Source organism: Rousettus aegyptiacus, unplaced genomic scaffold, assembly GCF_014176215.1.
Source record: "Rousettus aegyptiacus isolate mRouAeg1 unplaced genomic scaffold, mRouAeg1.p scaffold_m13_p_3, whole genome shotgun sequence".
In the NCBI taxonomy this organism is placed as follows: Eukaryota; Metazoa; Chordata; class Mammalia; order Chiroptera; family Pteropodidae; genus Rousettus; species Rousettus aegyptiacus.
This window is the reverse complement of record NW_023416306.1, coordinates 116234463-116257271: the sequence shown is the minus strand read 5'-3', so window position 1 is coordinate 116257271 and position 22809 is coordinate 116234463. Positions and strand designations below refer to the sequence as shown.

General features: G+C 38.9%; 1 protein-coding gene across 4 annotated transcripts in view; it reads right to left on the bottom strand.

Moving 5' to 3' along the window:
• Window positions 1-21216, bottom strand: part of STARD9 (StAR related lipid transfer domain containing 9) — a 102693-nt gene extending 81477 nt beyond the window's left edge. For 3 of the 4 annotated variants that reach the window (XM_016144935.2, XM_016144938.2, XM_016144939.2), the window contains exons 1-3: window positions 21076-21216; window positions 16364-16433; window positions 14468-14584 (exon numbers count right to left, since the gene is read on the bottom strand). In XM_016144935.2, coding sequence (XP_016000421.2) covers window positions 14468-14584; window positions 16364-16433; window positions 21076-21122 — 234 coding nt within the window. In that variant the 5' untranslated portion in view covers window positions 21123-21216. The remainder of the gene's footprint in view (window positions 1-14467; window positions 14585-16363; window positions 16434-21075) is intronic. The other variant, XM_016144936.2, reaches the window with a different exon arrangement.
• Window positions 21217-22809: the final 1593 nt, after the last annotated feature.

Genomic DNA, 22809 nt, shown 5'->3' with positions numbered 1-22809 from the left:
GTTTCTGCACAGCAAAAGAAACTATCAACAAAATAAAGAAGCAGCTAACTGAATGGGAGAAGATATTGGCAAACAATACCTCTGATAAGGAGCTAATATCCAAAATATACAAAGAACTCATATAACTCAACAACAACAACAAAAAACCAAACAATCCAATTTAAAAAATGGCTAGAGGACCTGAACATACATTTCTCCCAAGAGGACATACTAATGGCCAACAGACATATGAAAAGATGCTCAACTTCACTAGCTATTAAGGAAATACAAATCAAAACCATAATAAGATATCACCTCATACCGTAAGAATGGCTCTCATTAACGAGACAAGTAGTAAGTGTTGGGAGAGGTTATGAGGAAAAAGGAACCCTCATACACTCCTGGTAGGAATGTTAAATGGTAGAGCCAAAAGTGTAGGAAGGTTTCTCAAAAAATTGCGAATAGAATTACCCTATGATCCAGCAATCCCTCTTATGGGGGATATACATCCAAATTTTTTAAAACATTTATCTATAAAGATATATGCACCCTGATGTTCATTGAAGCATTATTTATGGTGGTCAAGACATGGAAACAACCAAAATGCCCTTTGATAGATGACTAAAGAGGATGCAGTATATATATACAATAGAATATTACCTAGCCATAAGAAAAGATGAAATACTGCCATTTGCATCAACATGGATGGATCTTGAGATTATCATGCTAAGTGAAAAAAGACAGAAAAAGTTGAGAACCATATGATTTCATTCACATGTGGGACAGAAAACTGAAAGCAACAAATGAACAAGACACACATGCAAAAACTCACAGACACAGACAACAGTTTAGTGGTTACCAGAAGAAAAGGGGGAGTAGGAGAAGCAGATAAGGGTAAATGGAGTCAACTATATGGTAAAAAAAAAAAAAAAAAAAGGAAATTTCACTTTGGGTAGTGAATACACAATGCAATATACATATGATGTATTATTGAATTGTACACTTGAAACCCATATAATTTTATTAACAAATGTCACCCAATAAATTTGATAAATTGAAATATAAAAAAAGAATAGAATATTGGAAAATCCAAATTCAAAGAGCAAGGTAATAACAACTTAGATTTCTCCAGAAATATTTTTATTGTATATATTGTGAAGCAATGTTAAATGCAGAAATGCTGTTGCCCATTAAATGGAATCTCTAAAACCCTAAAAAAAAAAAAAAATCAGAGCCAGTATATGGTATTGACAACCCCTAACTTCTGATCCTGGGAAAGAAAACATGAGATTAAACGTCTGTCCCAAAAAGTACATACAGTTCAGAAAGAACAGCAAGCAGCAATAAGGTCCTTGGATAACTCATACAGTTTGAAATGCTTCAAAATATTTCATAGTAAATTAACAATTTCAGATTTTGTTTGGCTTTAGAATATAAGAAAAATTCTCCTGCCCATGCTTTAGAAGCCATGGAATACTATCACTGTGTCTGGCAAAGGTTTGGCTTGTCTTTGGTTTAGAAGACAAATGCTAAATTAAAATTTGTTCTGCTAGAGTCCATAGAGCAAATCACAAACCAGTGTAGGTCATCTGTTGACAGCAGATTAAATGCTTTACAGTTTGTGGGACATAAACCAAACAGTCTCCATTTTTGCAGTGTCCAAAATATGATAGCTGAAATAAACTTAGAGAATATACTAACAGATAGAAGGAAAATGACACCAAATGGAAATACGGATCTACAAAAAAGAAATGAAGAGCATCGGAACTGGTAACTACTTTGGTAAATATAAGATTTTTTCTTAAATTCTTTAGAAGATACTTTATTATTTAGACAAATTATTAATAATGTATTGTGAAGTTTATAACATATGTAGATATAAAATGTACAACTTGACAGTATAAAGACTAAGAAAGGAGAATTAGAAGTATTCTATTTTATTTTATATGAGAAGCAGTATATTATCTCTTGAAGGTAGAATGTGATGTTAGAAAGTACTATAAACCTCAAAGCAACCACTAACAAAACGGAGTTATATGTAATAAACCAACAAAGATAAAATGGAATCATAAAAAATAACCCAAAAGAAGGCAGAAAAATAAAAAGGAATAAAAAAATGATAGAAAAAATAGAAAACAAATAGCAAAATGATGATCATAACTATATCAGTAATTACATTAAATGTAAATGGTTTAAATAATCCCAATTAAAAGGCAGAGATGGTCTGATTAGGAAAACAAAGCAAAACCCAATTACATATATGCTGCCTACAAGAAATTCACTATAAATTTAAGACATAGTCTAAAAGTTCATAGTAGCAAATAAATTGTGACATACACATAGAAAAGGTTACTATGTGGCCATCAAAAAAATTAATTACATATATATTTGCAAATGTTTCCAGGACTTAGTAACAGAACAAGGCAAGATGCAAAATAATTTACATATGCTACCATTTTTTAAAAAGAGAAGAAATATACAGCTACATGCTTATATTTGCATAGAATTCTCTGGGACTATATGCAAGAAATTGATAACAATGGTTGCTTGGCATAGGAGAAGGCGGCTGGAGACAGAAAAGAGATTTAATTTTCACTGCATATCCTTTTGTACTATCTTTTCTGACATGTGTGTATATTACTTAGTTTTTAAATTAATGTTACAGTATTTTGGAAGAAAAATGTTTAATGAATTAAGAGAAGATATTTTCATTGGCAACATAAAAAACTGCAAAAAGATTCCTTCTTGGTACAGAAACAACAGAAAATGCAATATAGTAATAGTAATATCAACTGATATTTATTTAATGTTTCTAATTTTTTCCAAACACCTCTCAAGCCTAATACTTCATTTTATTCTAACATTATTCCTGTGATGTTGGTAGGTGGGAATTAACACTCCCTCATGAAAGAAAAGACAATCAAAGCTATTTAAATCACATATTATAAAGCTTGTTCCACTAAACCAAAGCCATTAAGGTTTGTTTAAGATAGCAGTTATGTAAGTAAATATGTCATAGACTAACACAGCTTCTTTCTTGAGTCACCCAGACAAGAGATATATCAGACAAGAGATATATATCAGGGGATAATGCACATTTTACAGCCCAAGCAAAAGCAGTTAACTGGGCCTTAGGAAAAGCAATCATCAATTCAGAGTTATATAAATGAAGGTGGAATATATCATGTACTCTAGAATCTTGTTACTAAAAGTGTGGTCTTCTTGGTCCTGAAGCATCTTAAACTTTACCCTAGACCTCTTTGATCTAAATCTTCTTCTTTAACTTTACTTTCATGTGCATACGAATCATCTTGTGATCTCTTTAAAATGCAGACTTTGATTCAGTACTGGCTGGGTCTGAAAACACACATTTCTGACAAGCTCTAAGCAATACCAATGTCCATACTTAAGAAGCGAGGCAGAACAACCCCAGGCTCTCTACGCTTGTGTTTTTGAGTAGGAAGCATGCCCTCCTCCTCTCAGGGTAAGGAGGCATCTGGACATGTACAGTAAAGCTTGATGGGCACCTTCAGAAAGAAAAACCAGTAATATCCTTCTAGAGACTATTTTTCTATAAGAAAGTAGCTTAAATATTAAAATCAGAACGCTTCTACCATGTGGAACAAAAACAGACCTTTATGATGCCCTATGGGCAGGCTCATGAGAAAGCAGCAAAGATGAAGATACCATGGACCCAAGGCCAGGGTCTGGAAACAAAGGAAGGCAGTAGTGTCTAAGCAACAGTGGGGTGGACAGAAAGATGATATGGGCACTATAACCTATAGAACCTCTAGAAAAGAAGAAATTTTGAATGAGGCATTAGACTTGCTCAAACTCTTACCTGCAGATAAGGAGATATATATACCAACTGAGGTAAAGAAATTGAACAAAACTGTCTCTCTCTCACACACACACTCACAGTTCATTTACCTAGCACCTAGCATAATCCTGGTATACAATATATAATTGTTTATTGAGTGAGTTAATGCATTTCTGTAACCCTATAACATAAGATGAGGTCCTCTTGCCCTCAGGTTAAAAATCTTCATGGCCTCCCAAATTATCTTACGTTAAAGTACCCATTTCCCCTTTCTTGCTTCCTGAATGGGAGTGATGGCACAGCCTGTTTCTGCTGGACTCAGCTAAGTATAAAGGCTGCTCATGAGGCCACTTGGCCAATGTACCAGAGAAACTATGATTAGCCTCCATATCCCCTAGGAGTCTGGAACAGCTCAGAGGTGGAATGTAGGACTCTGGCCTCCCAGAACACTTGGAGTGATGGGCACTATGACTACATCCTCTTAGCTTCACTCTGGACTGGCACCACCTAATCCACTCAAACACAGCTTGTACTTTCTTGCCTTAGAATCTTTGCTTATGCCTTTCACTCTGCCTGAAATGACCTCCCTTGAATTCATTCAAAGCAATGTACGGATAGTATGTTATTCCTCTGGATTCCTGAGGTGTTTACTTCACTTAACACTTGAATGCTTGGTACTGCTGATTATTTTATGTGTCTAAAGCCTTGTATTCCCAATAAGATTGTAAACTTTCTGAGGGCAGGGATCATGTTTTATATCACTCCATAATCCCCATAGCACTCAATCCCATTGTGTTGCAGAAGGTAGTTTCTTCCTAAATGCTAACTGAATGAATGAATGGAAATGTCACTGTGCTAGGGAATGGGGAGTATTCAAAGATGGATGAAGCCTTGTCTGCCTTCGAGGATCTCTTATTGTAATAAAATAGGTAAGTCATGTACCCAAAGAGCATTAATTTTAGTTAATATACAGAAAGTGTCACAAGAGTCTAACAAAGTACTATGAGAATCTAAGGGGTGGTGATGACTTCAGTAAGGAAGTACCACTTTAACTGGGTCTTGAAGAACATTTTGAATGGCAGGAACTGGGAAGGTGCAATGTTTTAATGTATTTTAGAATGAGGAGCCAGCCAGCATGAGCGAAAACAGAAGTACATGGCATTACGCAAAAGAGCAATAATCAAAATAACCAAGATAGTCAGAGAAAAAAATGAAAAAAGACTAATCCTGTCCAACATTAAAAAGTAGTGAAACAATACAATATATACTTTTACGTATATGTGAAATTTTCTGAAACAGTATAGTGCTGGCACAAGAATACAAATAGATCAATGGAACAAAATAGAGTTTTAAAAGAGACTCTAAGTATACGTTGGAACTTAGAACATAATAAAAGTGGCTTTTATTATGGGTGTAAAAAGGATGGGTGTTCAATAAATGGTAATGGGACAACTGGCTAGCTGTATGGGAAAAAAAATAAACCTAACGCCCTACCTCATTTCTCACATCGAAAACTTTCAAATTGGTCAAATATTTAAAAATCAAAAAAATAAATCCACTATCATACCAGAAAAATAAAACATGGTGAATACTTTTATAATCTCAGAATGTAAGGCATTTTTAAGCTTAATACATCAGAAAGCCACAGAGAAAGGTTAATAAATTGACTACATTTAAACATACACACACACACATACACACACACACACGCAGAAACACATAGAGAGAGGAAAAAAAAATTACCATAAAGAGAATGTAAAGAGAGTCAAAAGCAAAAACAGGAAATATTTGAAACATCTATGACATACAGATCAATTTCCTTAATATGTTAACTGCTCTTAAAAATAAGAAAAAGATGAATACAGTAGAAAAATGGGAAAAATATATGAACGCAAACTTCACAAGGAAAAAAACACAAATGGCCATGAAACATAAAAAGGCTCTCAACCTTAATTATAATAAAAGAAAATAATAAGATACTATTTTTACATATCATATAGGCAGAAATTAAAAAGTATGGTAATATCTAGCATTGACAAGGGATGTATTAAAGTATTCTGATACATTATTGCTAAAGGTATAAATTGATACAATCCTTTTGGAAGGCAAACAAAAATTTATTGAAATTTCAACTATACATACTCTCTGAGCATGCAACTAAGTTTTTAGTAACTTATCTTAGTTACACTTGCAAATATGCAAAGGTGCTCACTCCAATATTATGTATAATAGCAAAATCCGGAAATATCCTGACTGTCCATCACTAGAAAACTAAACTAATGGAATTATAGGAAGGTATTAAAACAGTGAGGTAGAACCATAGGTACTGCAAACAAATTAGGGCCAAGACAAGTTGAGTAGAATAAAGCAAGATGAAAACTAGTATGTACAGTGCAAGCCCCTTTGTATTTTTTAAAAGTTATATACTTAGGTTTGTGGAATGTTTGGAAGGATATCAAAGAAACTGTAGACAGTGGTTACCTCTAGAAAATGAGATTGGCAGGGAGACATAGAAGAGGAAGATTCTTAACACTTTTTTACATTATACCCTTCTGTATGATTTGAATATTTTACAATTAGCTTGAATTGCCTTTATGTCAAAATGTTTTAATAAATGAATTTGCTGACATTTTTTAAGTAGTTATCTACTTTCTGCGGAGCACAGAACTAGAGAAAAACCAGTCCCGTTTCCTTTCCTAAAGTTTCTGAACATTGAACATTTTCAGAGCAATGCATTAAGGGGCTTTTTGTTGGTCAGCTGGATGGGCTCTCCCAGACACAGGACCACTGAAATGGTGCTGAGAGGGTACTCGGACACAGGGTTACTGTGCAAGTATGTGGAGAGTCTAGCGAGGCAGACCAAGTGGCTTCCTCTAGAGAGGCCTACTATTATCAGTCTGCCTATGCGCTACTGTAGCAGACATATACCTTTGATTCAAAGGGCTGCTCTTCATTGTATATCCACCAGTTTAAATGATTTTGCAAATCAGTCTTTCCAAAGAGTCTCAAAATAATCACTGCCATCAGCATACTTGTCATTTTCAAGCAAGTAATTGACAATCCTTTTAAATTCCAGGACAAATTCAAGTGTACAGGGAGTACACAGGAACTTCTCAGCATTGCAGATGCCAGCAAGAGAACCTCTGGGTAACATCAAGGACAATTGTCTCAGGCCTCTATATTTATTTATGTTTAGGCTGCTCCAGGTCTGCAACTAACTATCAAGCTTTGGGCATGCCTCCCCCTACAGATAACCTCTCTCTCCAGCCTAGATCTCAAGGACTCCAGACACTACCAGCAACTCCTATTACCCTTGGCTCACATAGGATAAAAAAAAATCTAAACAAGCTTTTTCACTTGAAAAGATTTCTCTAGTTTCTATTGTTCATTTTTATACAAGTATCTAGCACCAGCAGCAAACAATAAATGTCAAAGATCTCTGTTTTTCAGATTTTTATATAAATATGAAAGCTACTATTTAAAGATTCATAATCTTTCCCCTTTCTAGAGAGGGGAAAAATGAGTTAGATGAAGCCAAAAGAATGACCTTATTCCTTTAAAATCCAGCCCATAGACATGCTTATAGAGCAAAGCAGCTGTGCTGCTGGCAGAGGGAGCATACTGAAATGAAATACTCATGGTAATCCCCCTTCCCCCACTCATGCCTGCAGAGCCCCATCCAATTATTGCACAAAAAGGCTTTTTCTTATAAAAAAAAAAAAAAAAAACTTCTCTCCCTTCTACTTCAGTCTCCATCTTGGTTGGGAAGAAACGACACTAGTGATGGAATGTACATAACTCTGCAAATATTCATGAGAAAATGCTTTGACACCCACATGCTCCCCAGTTCCCTTGCACATACATGCGTTAGGGAAAAGGGATGCACAGAGAAACTGATGGACATGTGTGGTTCTCTAGCTTAGGCAAATCGCAAGATTTGCAAAGACAGGCAGCAAGATTCAAGAAGGCAGAGTCCCAACTTGTCCTTCATCCACTGAACCATAAATTGAATATTTAATCTAACAACCATTAATTGATCATTTAAAATGTACAACACTGGAAACACAAACTTAGAGCTGTGTGTGGTGTAGCATCTAAGAGCTTGGACTTTGGAGTCACACAGTCAGAGGTTTGAATGCTTGTTCATAACGAGGTTGTGTGACCTTAAAGCAAGCTATTCAACCTATCTGAGCCTGTTCCTATCCCTAAAACAAAGATAATCATATCTACTGTAAAAAGTGATATAATCCTAACAGAATCTTCCCCTCCGTGAACTCTCAAATTCCTTCGCACCTTAGTTTCTTCTTCATGTCTTCCCTTTTTCTTGCTCTTCTCAAGTCCCTCCTCAGTTTCAGCAACTCTTCTGCTTCTCTACTCTTTCCTAAAGCCTTTATTCACAGTGAGTTCAGGAAATACAAAAGAAGTGAGGCATAAAATAAATAAGGCTTATACTCCTCCTTCTCTCCACTTCATCCTACTCACTTTTTGAGGCAGGAGATAACAGACCATTTGTCTTCATCTTATAATGGGTTGGGTCCCCAGACAGAAACATTGCTTCTAATTGCAGCCTGGTCACTTTATAATAGGCACTCAATGTTCTTCCATACTACTAGATGTCAATAGTGCAATTTCCTCATTTTGATCCAGTACGGAACCAGGGATAGGTCCAATCTAAAGAACAAAATCTTTCCTCAGGATTCTGCTAAACAGCACATTTCCTGCTACACAGGAACCTCTGTGTTGCAGTTCATGGCCCTTGTCACTAGAATAAGCAACAGGCATTTCCCTGCAACATCAAGCACAATTCTGGACTGGCAAAAAAGGAAATATTCTATAACTGTTATTTTTGTCTCCCTAGGCCTTCATCTTTAAAATAAATGTCATGAATAGTCCATAGCATTTCTTCTAATATCAATGTTCTGGAATTCTAAAGTCAAACTATTTAGCTACCATATATCAGGATTCAAAATTCTGCATAAGTTACTCTTCATGTCCTAAATACATACCACCTTCTATAATTTAATTTTAAATCCCCTGTTTTATCCTAATGACAATAAAGACTAGCTGGTTCTAATACTCCATAAACTACTACAATCATCATGTTCTGTGCTTGCAAAGATTTATTCTCACCTCCTTATCTTCCCATCTCTACACCAACAGTCCTTCATCAAATAATCCCCTGCAGAATGCATACAATGAGGTGTGCTACACTAGTAGTGGCTTTCCTCTTGGTTCCTGCAGTCAGCCCTTTAATCATACTTTTGTGGGGGTTTCCTCTGAAGCCCCTCCCAGTTCTTGACATCCTCAAGCTGAAGTCTGGAACTGGAGGAAATATTTGTCCAAGAATTTGAAACAAACAAACACACACACACACACACACACACACAGTCTCTAGTGTCTCTCTCTCATCTTTGAAAGGAGACAACAGATATATTCTGTGTGCTGTTTTGATATTCGGTGTACATGGAGATTAAACAAATACTAAAACAACAAGCACAAATCACACTGCTGCTATCATTTCGGTTTTGTATTCAGTGGTTTTAAGGAGGAAATGTCTTGCTCATGCACATGATTTTTTTAACTGGAAAAGCTACAGTGTTTTAGGTATTGTGTTTAAGCCAAATAACAGACCATTTTAAAATAAATATTCCCAGGAGAATGGGAGCAATTGCTTTCCAGAGAGGGCTGGGTAGCTTTTTGTCCCTGGACTTGCTTTCTGTTGACTCAGTCTGCACTTGTTTTGACAGCCAATTACAGTCGTTGGTGGGTAAAGCTGAGGCTAATGCTCCTCATGGAAAGTTTTACAAACACACAATCACCCAAACACAATACACTTGAGCAGAGGACGCCCACTCCAACAGATGTTCCTGATCAGGAAGTAGGGAGGGAAGTTAATTTTCCAAGTAGAGCATGCTGATCCACCAAAGGGATCATAACCAGATTCCAAGAAGAGATTTTCAAATCTAGTTTCACTCTTATAAAGAAGCATGGGCCTTGCTTCTCTCATACTGTGATAGTGATAATCAAAACAGAGACCCAAGCCACAGCACTCGTGACCTCACTTATTCGACTCCTGGTTGCCAATCCCTGGGCTGGGCACTTTACACAATTATTTCATTTCCTCCTCACAATAACTCCAGTTGAAGAAAATAGCACTCAGAGAGGTTAAATAACTCGTCCAAAGTAAGCCAGCTAATAAGTGGCTGTGCCTGAATTCAAATCCAGGTCTGACTTTAGAGAAGATTAACTTTAATATCAATTCAAGCCAGATAAAATGCAGACCAATTTTGAAGACAAATTTTAGCAAGTCCAAATATTGACAAACTAAAAACACAAATTAGACCAATAACAACCAGCCTTAAAAACTGGAAGTAGATGACACCAGGGTCCCAGGGTAATGGAAGGTGGTATGATCCCCTGTAGTCCCCATCCAATATAGTCTTTTCTTTATCCCTCTCCTTCCCTTTCACTCTTTCCCCTTTTCCCAAATTTCCACCCTTTTCCCCCTATACCTTTTTCCTTTTTATACTGTTGTACAGTGAAGAATATGAAATCTGCATTTGAATATTCCTGTGTCAAAGGTAAGACTCATTTCTGACTTTGGGCAGACCCATGTAACCTCTCTAAGCCTAACTTTTCTCAACTATAAAAGAAGGATGACATCTACCTTTTAGGCTGTTGAAGGGATCAAATCAGATAATATGTATAAAGAGATGACCAGATTACTAGTAGACTAAATGGGATTTTTTTCTTTTAACTTTGGGAGTCAGCAAGACTTTGTGGAAATGGCATGCAATTTAGAGTTGGACTGTCTTGGATTTGAATCCCTGCTCCACCACTTACTGATCAAGTGATCTGAGCAGGTCTTGTAATCTTTCTATGCCTCAGTTTCCTTTTCTACAAAATGGAGTGAATAATGTAGATTTAACAGATTTTGGGAGATGATTAAAAGAAAAGATAAACATTTAGAATTTACCAACATTTAACAAATAAAGCTGCCTCTCAGTAGAACTTGGCAATAACTAACCTGTTCTCTAGAGGCCTATGTTTGTTGACACCTGATCTATTTACTCAAGTGTGTCACCACAGAGGACTGAGAAGGGCTAGCGCACTAAGGAATTTTAATCTTGAACCTCTTTTGAGGCTGTAAAATATAAAGATGGAGGTATAATGCAATGAAAAGCCCACCATAGGAAGCACAGGTCTAGCCCCACTTGTGCATTAACTACCTGTATAACCCCCATATAAGTCACACCGTTGTATCTGGAACAAAATGGGGTTGACATAGATTAGGGGTAGTGTCTGGAAACATTTTGACTGTCACAACCGGGATTGCTACTGGCAACTAGCGGGTAAAGCCAGGGATGCTGCTAAACATCCTATAGTGCACAGGACAGACATTCACAACAAAGAATTACCCAGCCAAAGTGTCAATAGTGCTGAGGTTTAGAAACCATGGCCAAGATGACTAAGTTTCCTTTGAGCTCTCATATTCTAAGTGACTACAATGAGGCAGCACCAGTACCAAATAGGTGACATTCTTTTCAACATCTATCAAGCAATGGCTTATAATGTTGCTCAAAATTCCTTTAAGGCCAATGGGGGAAATTTCCTTCTAGATTTGGATATTCTGAAATCAGTGCTATATTTCTGTGGGTGATGACAGTCCTTCCTTCACAACAGGAAGAGACCCAGAGATGAAGGCAGCACAATCCTCCAGGGACTTGGTTTCTCACTCTTTGCAGTTAGAATCAGTGCTTCAAAGCCATGAGATTCCTTTTGGGCAAGAAGATGATTTAAATAAGTCTGAATCAAGGTCAGAATAAGATATGATACAACAACAGAGGTGAATCTCAACTACATCATGCTAAGTGAAAGAAGCCAGACTCATAAGGCTACATATTGTTTCATTACATTTATATGGTATTCTGGAACAGATGAAACTGTAGAGACAGAAAGCAGAGCAGTAGTTTCCAGGAGTTGGGGGTAAGAATAGTTTGATTACATAGGAACATGAAGGGATTTGGGGCTGATGCATTGTTTTATATACTGATTGTCATGTAAGCTACACAACTGTGTTTCTCAAAACACATAGAACTGTACACTAAAAAGATACATTTTACTGTATATAAATAATATTTTAATCAAGATTGACCCCTCTCTTTATACCCCCTAAATATGATCACAAATGCTGTAGAGAGAATAACTGTACTTTGTGGAATGATGAACTAAATGACTTCTAAATTCTTTCCTACACCAAGTCCTATGATTTTATGACAATCTGCCTCTCCTACCCCAGTGACCTCAGAGCCATAGTGATTAAAGTCTGCATTCCAATTTCTGTTCTAAATTAATGAGTCCCTCTGACCAAATCATGTGGATATGAGTTCTACCACCATTCTGGAAACTCTGGCTCTACTCCAGCCTGCGACAAAGGTCCCTTTCCTTCTCTCTCCTATCCTGACTTCCCTTGGGACCAATGAGGGCCTCAGACAATTAATAAACAAACCAGAATCAACCTCAGGAGACACTGGTTTTATCTCTCTCCACAGGCTTCCTGTCAAATCCTATTTGATCTTTCTATTGAACTTCAAATTGGGCAACAGAAGAATCATATTTATGAATTTCTCTCATCTATGGACTCCTAGGTTTCCACTAGATTATTTTTACTCCCTTAAGCTACATAAATGTAAAATGTAAGGCTCAAACCAAAATCATACCCAGGCTTGTTGGGAGGGAGGGAGGGAGGGATGGATGGATGGATGGATGGAAACATGTAATTTTGTTTTATTTACATACACTTCCCAGCTTATTATCTATCAAATGTTACACAAAATAGTTCATTTTTCGTCTATGGCCATGCTACCCTGAACAAGCCCGATCCCAGCTGATGTCAGGAGCTAAGCAGGGTCAGGCCTGATTAGTACTTGGATGGGAGACTATCTAGAAAGACAAGGTGCTATAGGCATAAAAAATTAAAAAAATAAAAAATAAGGGATTGTAAGCTAACAAGGTCCTTGCAATCTGTGAGGTCAACCAATGGTTGCCATGCCTAAACATATAAAAAGTAAAATAAAATAATAAAAAATAGTTCATTTTTCTTAGGTAAGGGACAGCCCCTGGTATGCTATTGCCAGAGAAGACTGAAACAGCCAGCAGTATGCCCACTTTCTACTAATAGACCACTGACTTCTATACCACAAATACAGTCACAACTGTGAAGTGCTGTAGGAATCCCATTCTCTTATTTGAGATTCAGTTTCTTTCCTTGCTCTTCTTGGAGGATCTCAATGGAACAATTACAAACACCAGTAACAAGATACCTCATACACACTTGAGTGCTGGGATAAAAATCAAAGGGCATAAGCAAGACTGAACCTGCCAGTGCCTTCATATTCCAAAGGACAGAGAAGACTTGGTAGGGGCCAGGTAATGCACATGCTGACTTTTTCTGCTGAGCACTTACAACAACAGCATTGTGACTACAAAGGTAGGATGTCCATTATCATAAAAGAAGGGCCCACTTGAGACAACAAATTCCACAGTGGTCTAGGGTCTTACTTCTACATGTTCTCCTCAGACAAGAACAATGGCAGAATTACACATCCATGGTTTAGAACTATACAGTCATCTTCAGGAGTCTGCATCAACAGAAAATCAAGACTGTCCAAGACACTCACTCTTAATAACATTATTCCTTTGGCACATTGGAAAAAGTTTTACAAAAGACCAGAATACCTTGAAAACACACTTTGGCTTTCTATTCAAAGGTATAGACTGACAGGCAATGGTTGTCTGGGATTCTTCCCAAAATATTTCCATTTCCAATGCCATTTCCTTAGGACTACTATTCCAACAGTGTTTTCTTATATATGTAAATATGATGCTGATCCATGAAAGCTAAATAAAGGATTTTTCTAATTTTAAGGATGGACTTTCACAGAGAGTACCTGCTAGCTGCTGTGGTGAGGGCTATTGTCCATGGTCATAGAACTGAATGAGGCAAGGCTTGCTAGCCATCACGAGGACTGAATACATGGCCTTTAACAGCACAAACCAGAACAATGATACTGCAACATAGAAACAGAGAGAAGTCCTATAGGCCCACCTGGCCAGGCCTGCTCCCTCAGAAACTTGTGAGAGAGCTAGGCAGCACTACCAGACACAGGAAAGGTAACCAACAGCCTTAGCTAGCGAAGCTTTGGCTAATCCTCTAAAGCTTCATTAGATCAATAGAATTTATTTCATATATACACTGCAGGCTGGTAGACTAGCTGTCTAGCCCCTTACACTCAGCCTAGAAGCACAAGTCTAAGGCTCAAAGAAGATACTAGCCTCTAGGATTCCTAGGTCCTTCTGTTGCACACAACACAGGTGAGTACATTCGTCTAACAGGAACAGAACACTACTTGAACTAACTTGAACCCACCTGAATCATGCTGAGGCCCAAACCTAAATGGATACTAGCCAACTCCCATTCCCTGAGCAAACAGTCCTTCCTATTTCTGCAACTGATACCTCTCACTACCACTTCTCAGATCAAACACCATTAGTTTCTGACCAAACTATTATAAGTAATAAATAGTCAGAGCCCAGATTCCATGCTAATTTCCCAATAAGTATATAGTTATGAAAAAACTGAGAAGAGTAAAAGAAACATGACATTACCACATCCTGAGATGCATACTGGGGGTCCTCTGGGTTAACTGACCAGTAGCAATAATCAAAGCCGAATGCCACAACCTTCTCCCGGGAGCTGCCAAAGCCATCTGATCGACTGTCCACCTAAAATCAAACACAGGAGCCAATGTCTTCTCTATTATAACATCAGAATCTGGTTAGTGCATCTGATTCCTCTCTGCTGTAGTTAGAGACCTAGACTGGTCATGAGAATCTTTATATTTGAAAAAGAAAAAAAGTAACCTCTGTCCTCATCTTGTTAGGTACAGTGAAGTCTCATATATAGGCAGATATACTATTATATATCTGCCTATATATGAACCAACCACATGAGGCATAGGACAGCTTGGGAGAGAAAACCTTTCCCTCGCTGGGCATCTTTTTATTACTATCATTTCTTCTCTAAGTATTTCTGTAGAAGATATATAAATACATGAGTAATTCAGTCCCTGGGCCTAACAGGCTCTATCAACCTAGGGCTTTCATGGAGGTCCCTGGGTATCTCTCCTCAGTGAATCAGAAAGTATGCTGGACAGCAGAGCTAGGACCAATCCAACTGTCCAAGGTAGATGAGGGCAGAGCCAGAGCTGGGAACTGCAGTGACCTCCAGGTATTCTACTGGGGAGAATGGCATTATTTACGGAAATGTCTGTCTTACTAAATTAAAATTTAGATTCTGGACAGGGAGAAACAACCCCTAGCATTAGGCACCATAAACTACAACAGTAGAATGAGGCTGTCAGAATGACTAAGAGATTCTTAGTGGATAACTGACCTCAGCGAAGTAAGCAGCCAACAAGTGTGCAGGGGGAAGATTAAAGTTTGATGTTGGCCAGGGATTAGTCTTAAGCAAAAATGAGTTCTCAAAACAAAGCAGCTGAAGTGATTAGGCAACAGAGATATAAATAAGAGACAGCAGAGAATAAAAAGACTTTTGTCCCCAGGGAGCTCCTGTTGAAAGTTTGGCACATCCTGTTCTCTTTTAGCAGAGAGCTACTGACAAAAGGAAACAGATCACATCACAGGAGCAACATGGGAGTGGGTATGGCTAGGAGGCCTGGGGTCCAGATAACCCTAACTCCAGCCATTCAGCTTCCTCAGCTCTCAGGAATGCTGAGTACCACCTGCAAGCTGACTATAGCAGCAGTCACGTGACCAGCTTCCCTGTTTCCTTCCACTCTCCAAGGACCAGAAAGGAAGAAGCCCTTCTACTTCCGCTAGCCTGGTAAGGAAGAAACAAATATAAAATTAAAGCAGGAAAGAAGTACAAGGGTGATTCCTGCAGCTCTAGGAAATCAGCTCTAGGAGGGAGTGAGGTGTAGGAGAGGAAGTTCCCAGAGTTTTTCCAATTGTGGCTCAAAGATCAGTCATCATATCTGTGAAAGAGAATTTGTAGCAAGACTCAGAGGAGTGATCAACTCCCTTCTGGGATCTGAAGTTTCTTACTTGGTCCTCACTACAGCCAAAATCTTGCATTAGCAGATACATATTCAAATCCCCAGTAATGCCTCTAGACTAAGTAATACCAAATGAGAGGATCGGGCAAAGTCTAACTGGTGGTCGGATTAGTGAAGTATACATGTAGATTGTCCCAAACATGATTTAAGCTAGCCATGACCCCCCCATAACATCCCTGTGTTTACTTTCAAAGCAGCTACTGACAAGTTTTCAAAACAGCTGTACCCTATTTGATAGAACTTAGAGCTGCAGGAATCACCCTTGTACTTCTTTCCTGCTTTAATTTTATATTTGTTTTGTAGTTGGTCAAAGCTCTTCCAGTCCCCCTCTCTAAACATGTTCACATCCACAAGTGCACTCCCAGAAGCCCCTCTAATAATACTAGATGCTCAGTGGAGAGGAAAAGGAAAACAATTTCAGGCTTACCTTTAAATTCCTGATTTTTGCCACTTTGCCATCAACTTCCACAATAATTCTTCCTCCTTCTTTAATCTCCCTAGAAACAAGATCCAAATCCATGAGAAGAAACCTTGCTTTTTTTCTCTTAATTAAGAAAAGAGAAGCTGAGACCAGCACTATTGGGACAACACATTTCCCTACTGCTATCTCTATAACTAGGGTATCTGTCTCCATAAATGGCTGTAAGCATTAAAGCAATCAGTCCTCTAGTTGGCACGTGCTTCTCTGGATTGTTAGAATTTGGCTCTGGAATAGCTAAGGGTCACATTATTGAGCACCCTCTATATGCTAAATACTGTTTTAGGTACACTACATATTGTACTTCATCTTATACAATCCTCCTAACGCCATCCTGACATAGCTTCCTAACATATCTTTATTTTTACAGATGGAAGACTAAAGCTGAGAAAAATCATATAACTTGTTCAAAGTCACACAGCTAGCAGTGATAGAGCTGGATTTAAACCCAGATTTGTCTGACCACAAAGCCATATACCTTAGACATCAGGCTTGGAAACCCTGAAGAGTATCCTTGGCTCAACACACAACATGGCATCACCTCCCATTTTCTCTGGACACAGATAGTAATGAGTTCTCTCTGTTGAGAACCTGAGACCGTATTTCCCAAATCCTTTTCTTTTATCGGAATGAGAGCCAAGATCCTTAAGAATCTTCCTATGTTGCAGGTTTGTAACAAAACTGTTAACAACTAACCAACCCCTAAATCAAAGTGGTCCACATACATGAAGCCTAAAATAAATGGGATATATTCCATTCTAGATATAAAATCCTTTCTCATACCATAAAGAGCTTTAGCTAAAGTGCTCACAGAAAAAATGTTAACCGATGAGAAATTCATTAGCACTTCCCCTACTACAAGGAAAGTCATTGACTAAATTAAAATAAATTATTCCTAGCTTGCCATTCAAAAGTTGAGAAAATACATTGTCTCATTTTATCCTTCCTTGTAGTTCCCAGGATGTGACCTTGAGGACTGGAGGAAGTGGTGAGGGTGGGGTTGAGTTGGGGATGGCGGTGTCTTTTAGATTTAAGATTATTTTTCTAAACCTGTCAGTGAGTCTGAAATAAAGCCCTGGATAGAATTTTTCTAATTTCTCTCTCCCAGTAATGACACTTCTGTTATTTAAATTTCCTCAATGTACTTGGATGGGAGACCACCTAGGAAGACTAAGTGTTGTAGGCATAAAAAATAAAAAAAATAAGGGATTGTAAGTGGACAAGGTCCTTGCAATCTGTGAGGTCAACCAACGGTTGGTTGCCTTCCCTAAAATAATAATTATAATTAATTTAATTAAATAAAAATAATACTAAATTTCTTCAAGGCTCTGATGCTTTCTTTTGTATTTCATACTAGATAGTATTTATGACAGCAGAGATATTCTTCATCTCCCAGAATCATTAACTGCTCCCCGCCCCACCCCAGCCCTCAGCTCTCCTAAAGAAAATCCTTCATCTTTGGTGTTAACATTTTACAAGATATTTTTTTCTTTCTGATTGTTAAAGTAGGTTTTATTATCCCTCTACCCACTCTAAAAATAATACACAGATTATATATAATAACTTCGGACAATAAAGAAAAGAAAAAAAATTATGCTATAACTTTTCCAAATCTGTTACCTAATTTTAAGTTTGCCTTTTCTTGAGGATTCATCTAGTACTCTTTGGCTTAGAGAAGCCAAAAAAAAAAAAAAAGTGTCCTGAACTTTACCTCTTGACAGAAAGATATAACACTATAGGAGGGTGAGATGCTGCTCCTCCCTTTGCTATTGGTAAACTAGTGGTTCCAAAATATCCTAGAACAAAATAAGAGTGAACTAAAGTATAGCAGAATAAAAAAGGCACCAACCTCAATTGGAGAGCTGACAGCACAGAGCTCAATGAAGGTCTACTAAGAAGCCTAACACATGGCAGAGTGGAGCTACTACCACTCGCCTCCAGGTCCTGAATTCCACCAACAGTCATTCATTCCTTAGGGTTAAAGGTTTTGCACAGGGATAAATCTTCAGTTACATGTTTATCCCAGGACAATATTTCTCAAAGTGTAATCCACAGGCCACCTTCATCAGAATTATAGGGAATGGTGGGGCTAGTCACTTCAAATTCTTGTTAACAAGTTGCAGTTTAACAAGCTCCCCAGGTGGACTGTATGTATTCTATAATTTGAGAATCATTCTCCTAGAGGAGGAATAACCAAGCCATTACCACTTATCTATTCATTTGTAAAACTTTTTTTTTAAAAAGTTTAATATAAGGAGGGATAAAAATAGTTGTTAAAAATTAATATAGCCAAAACTTCACTGAACACTCAAAATGAGCCAGGCTCTGTTCTAAGTATTATAATGTATTCTTTCATTTAGTTTTTTAAAAACAAAGAACACCAACAAAAAAAAACACTGAATAGTTATTCTATTTTACAGAATTTTTTTTAAAGCACAGAAAAGGAATATAGTATATGAAAAAGAACTTATGACAGGGCAGTGGAGAGTGTTCCAGGACCTACAGTATTGGCAGAACATGTTCTCTCAATGATGAATGATTTTGGATAGACAAGGAGCAGCACCTCATAATGAGATACAGACTTGACTAAGGAAAACAACTATGAAGTAGAGGCGAGGGCGTAAAAATCATTTCTCATATTACCATTTTACTGATGGATGATCAGTTCTAGTTCTACTGAGAAAGAAGTGCAACTTTTCTATATCCTCAGAAAGGAATAGCTTAGTCTGGTAAATCGAATCTTGGTTCTAGCTATGTTTAGACCTTAAACAAGGCCATTTTCTCACCTGGGAAAACAGAAAAATGTAAGCTTAGACCAGATGCTAAGATTTTGTCTCAAGTACAGCATCAATCAGATCCAACGACTTTGTGAACTGAGCCCATGCCAATGAGTTAATTGAAGGTTAGAACAAAATATATAATCAGCAGATACCTTACACTGAGATAAGCAAAGATGCTAGGAATTAACCTGCATCTCTGCAGGATTCTGTGAGAAGAGGGGAGTGATCTCAACTTCTTAACTGGGGTCACACTGGGTTTCTGTGTCTTCCTAAATCTATGCTCCTGAATCTTCAGCCTGCACACCTGGATATCTGCAGTCTTGGCATTCTGTTTGCTGCCCAAGACTCTTAATCAGAGCTAAAAGTAAATAAGCTTTGCGCCCTTCTTTCCCACTCACTTTTGTTTAATGAGATGTTTTTCTCTACTGTGGCTGCAAATAACAACTCAACTTCAACAGAATTTTCTTAATCTAATCCTTGCTATTATAAATTCCTAGCTCCCAAGAAACCGAGAGGTTACCATGAGAAGTGGTCAACGTTATCCCGAGAACCCTTAAAAAAGGTTTTGCAAAATGACAATCTGCCAGAGGCTACCTCAGCGTAGCAGCTGCACCTATGAAAAAAACCCCAACCCGAGCCACATCTAGCAATACAGAAGCCAGAGGTCATAAGCCATTTACCAATCTAAACACAGCAGTCCAGGCACATGCTTCTTTCCTTCTTTCTTCATTGTCCCTCTTTTGCCTTTTTCCTACTTTCTTTTCTGTTTTTGTTTCTTTCTCCCATCTCATTCCTCTCCTCATTATTGTCAATTGCATGACTTTTCAAAGCCACATAATCCCTGCTAGCACCAAATTTTATTATGAGAGGCAATGCCTTTTTTGAACCTTCTGCCCAATTTTCAAGCCTCTTATGTCCTGGAAAACTTTTAATTTCCCAAATAATTCCAATATGTTGCAACTGGTCCCAAACCACACTCTCCACAGCTCTATCACCTATCACTCACCTCTCTCCTCCACATACCCTCTCCCCAAACAACCAAAACTTATCTAACAGTCTAAGTCCTTTCCTGTGTTTTACTTCACAGTGCTTTTTATACCTTCTCCACCTGTCACAAAATCTAACAGATCTTTTACAAACAGTTCAAACACCAACTCTTCTGTGAAGCCCTCCCTGACTTTCTAACCTTGGAGTGGAAAATCAATGAAAAGAGGACGAAAAAAAAGGTGGCTGGACAATAGATGCCTCAAGAGCTGAGAGGTGCAGAATCAGATTCCCTCGTGAGGAACTGGGCACTGACAATGTTGAGGAAAAGGGTTAAAATAACTTCCCCTACTTCACAGTTCTGCTGTCGAACATAGAATAAAGCCAAGAACTCGCTGCGGCTGTTTCCCTCTAACGCCTTCCAATTTGCCTTTCCCCACAATCTTGACAAAGAAACCCATGTGTGCCCACAATTCAGCCTCAGTCCTCACAGGCACTCCAGAGCCACCAAGAAGAGAGAAGAGGAGACTGACAATCCTTCTCCCCGCGTAAAGATACTTTCCTATACCTCCTCCACGCACGGAGTGAGAAAGACCCAACCCATGCATCAAGTCTTGAGCGGCGGTCCCCTAAAACTCCTGCTGGCAGGACTCTGAAGACGCGGGCACAGGGCAGCCAACCCCAGAGGACATCCAGGAACCACTATCCCTCATGGCACGACGCGAAATCTCGACCCGAGGCCTCGACCTGCCCGGCCTTTATGGTTTCCGGACCCTGACCCGCTGGGCCACTTTGTGTCTGATTTCCGCACGTCGGAATCACTTGTGGGGCAGGCGGGGACCTTACCCTCCTCTCAGTTACTTGACGTCTCAGGCGCCCCCTCTTGCCCAGACTCACCTTTTGCTGAGAGGCCGAACCCTCACAGCCACCCGCACGTTCGCCATCCCTCGGCCTCAGCCCAAGCCCGGCGGGTCCGCCCAGCCGCAGCATCACCAGCCCCAGCCACAAGCTTAGCGCCAGCCGCAGCCCAGCTCCTCCCGCCCCACGCGCCTCTCGTGATGGCCCCGCCCATGCGCGCACTGGCCTCGACCGGGGCGGTGCCTGCTGAAACTCAGCCAATCCTGAGCTCGAAGGGCGGGAGGACGCCCGTGCTGCCCCGCCCCTCCCCGCCCCGCCCCTCCCCGCTTTCTCGAGAGGGCCTCGCCCAAACGCGCGCTGTAGGCGGGCGATGCCGGCTTAGCCTCCACCAATCCTGAGTCCCGGGAGCGGTGGAGGGCAGAGCCCCGCCTCGTCCGGCGGGTGCGGCCGGGACCCTTCTCCTGCGAGCTATCTTTTGTTCTCAGACTGGCTGACAGCACTTGTAGAGTCGAGTAAATCCGTTAAACTTCGGTCAATAACAGACAGTTTACAAAGTAATTTGCTAGATATTTTTATTTGTTGCGTTTCCCTGAGCTGTCAATTTTGTGGTTAAGTTACAGGGGCAGAAATGAAATGGGGAACACTGCCGTTTTTGCAGTTCCCAGCAAAGAACAATGTCATTCTTTGAAGAGGCACTTGGAGTGTGAAGAAGGAGTTTAGCGTATTCACTAGTGAGTTCTCGATTGTGCTGGAACCTCATGGCCACCCTGGCAGTGTTTTGGTGACGGAGGGAATGCTTTTGGCCAGAATTGGTTCATTAATTCATCCAAAAAATAACTGTTGAGTACTTACCAAGTGCTTTTCTAAAGCGTTGAGAATTCAGAGGTCTCTGCCTTGTGGAAATAGAAATCTCCAGGGAAGAAAAAGAGACAATAAATACATAAATGTATACTATGTCAAACGGTGCTAAGTACAATTTTTTAAAGCAGAGTAAGAAGATACGGAAATGGTCTCTGTGTGTATGTAAGGGGAAAGATGCTGTCTTATATAGGATCTTCGAGAAAGACCTCACTGAGAAGGTGGCACTTGACAAGAGACAAGAAAGTGAGGGAGGGGGCCATGCAGGTGTTCATTTATTTAGCAATATTTCCTAAATAAGTGCCTATTATGACAGGCTTTGTTCTAAGCACAAGGGACAAAGATTTGAGTTTGAGTTAAACAGGCAATCTCTGACCTCATGGAGCTTGGCAAGAGAGACTGACAGCAAATAAAACGATTTAAGTAAATATATCAGATTAGCTAAGGAGAAAAGATAAAGTATAAAAGAAGATGGGAAGCGAGTAGAGAGGGTGTTGAAATTTTAAATGATATGGCCAGGAAAGGTCTCACAGAGAATGTGACACTTGAAAAAAATCTGAAAGATGTAAAAGTCATGCTGTTATCTAGAAAAAGGACAATTCCAGACACAGGGAACAGACCATTGTAAAGGAAGTAGCCTGGAATGTTAGAGGAACAGCAAGAAAGCCAGCAGGGGTACAACGAAGTGACAGAAGTCATAGAAAGGTAGAATTAAGACTGCAGTAAAGTCTTTGGATTTTATTCCAGGTGAGCTGGAAAACTATTGGAAAGTATTAAGGAAAAGAATAAAATGATACAATTTATATTTTTAGAAGATTACTCTGGCTGCTGTTTTGAGACTAGTCTCAGGAATGGGGAAGGATATAAACCCAGAGACAAGTCAGGAGGCTATTTTAATACTCCAGTAGTAGTAAT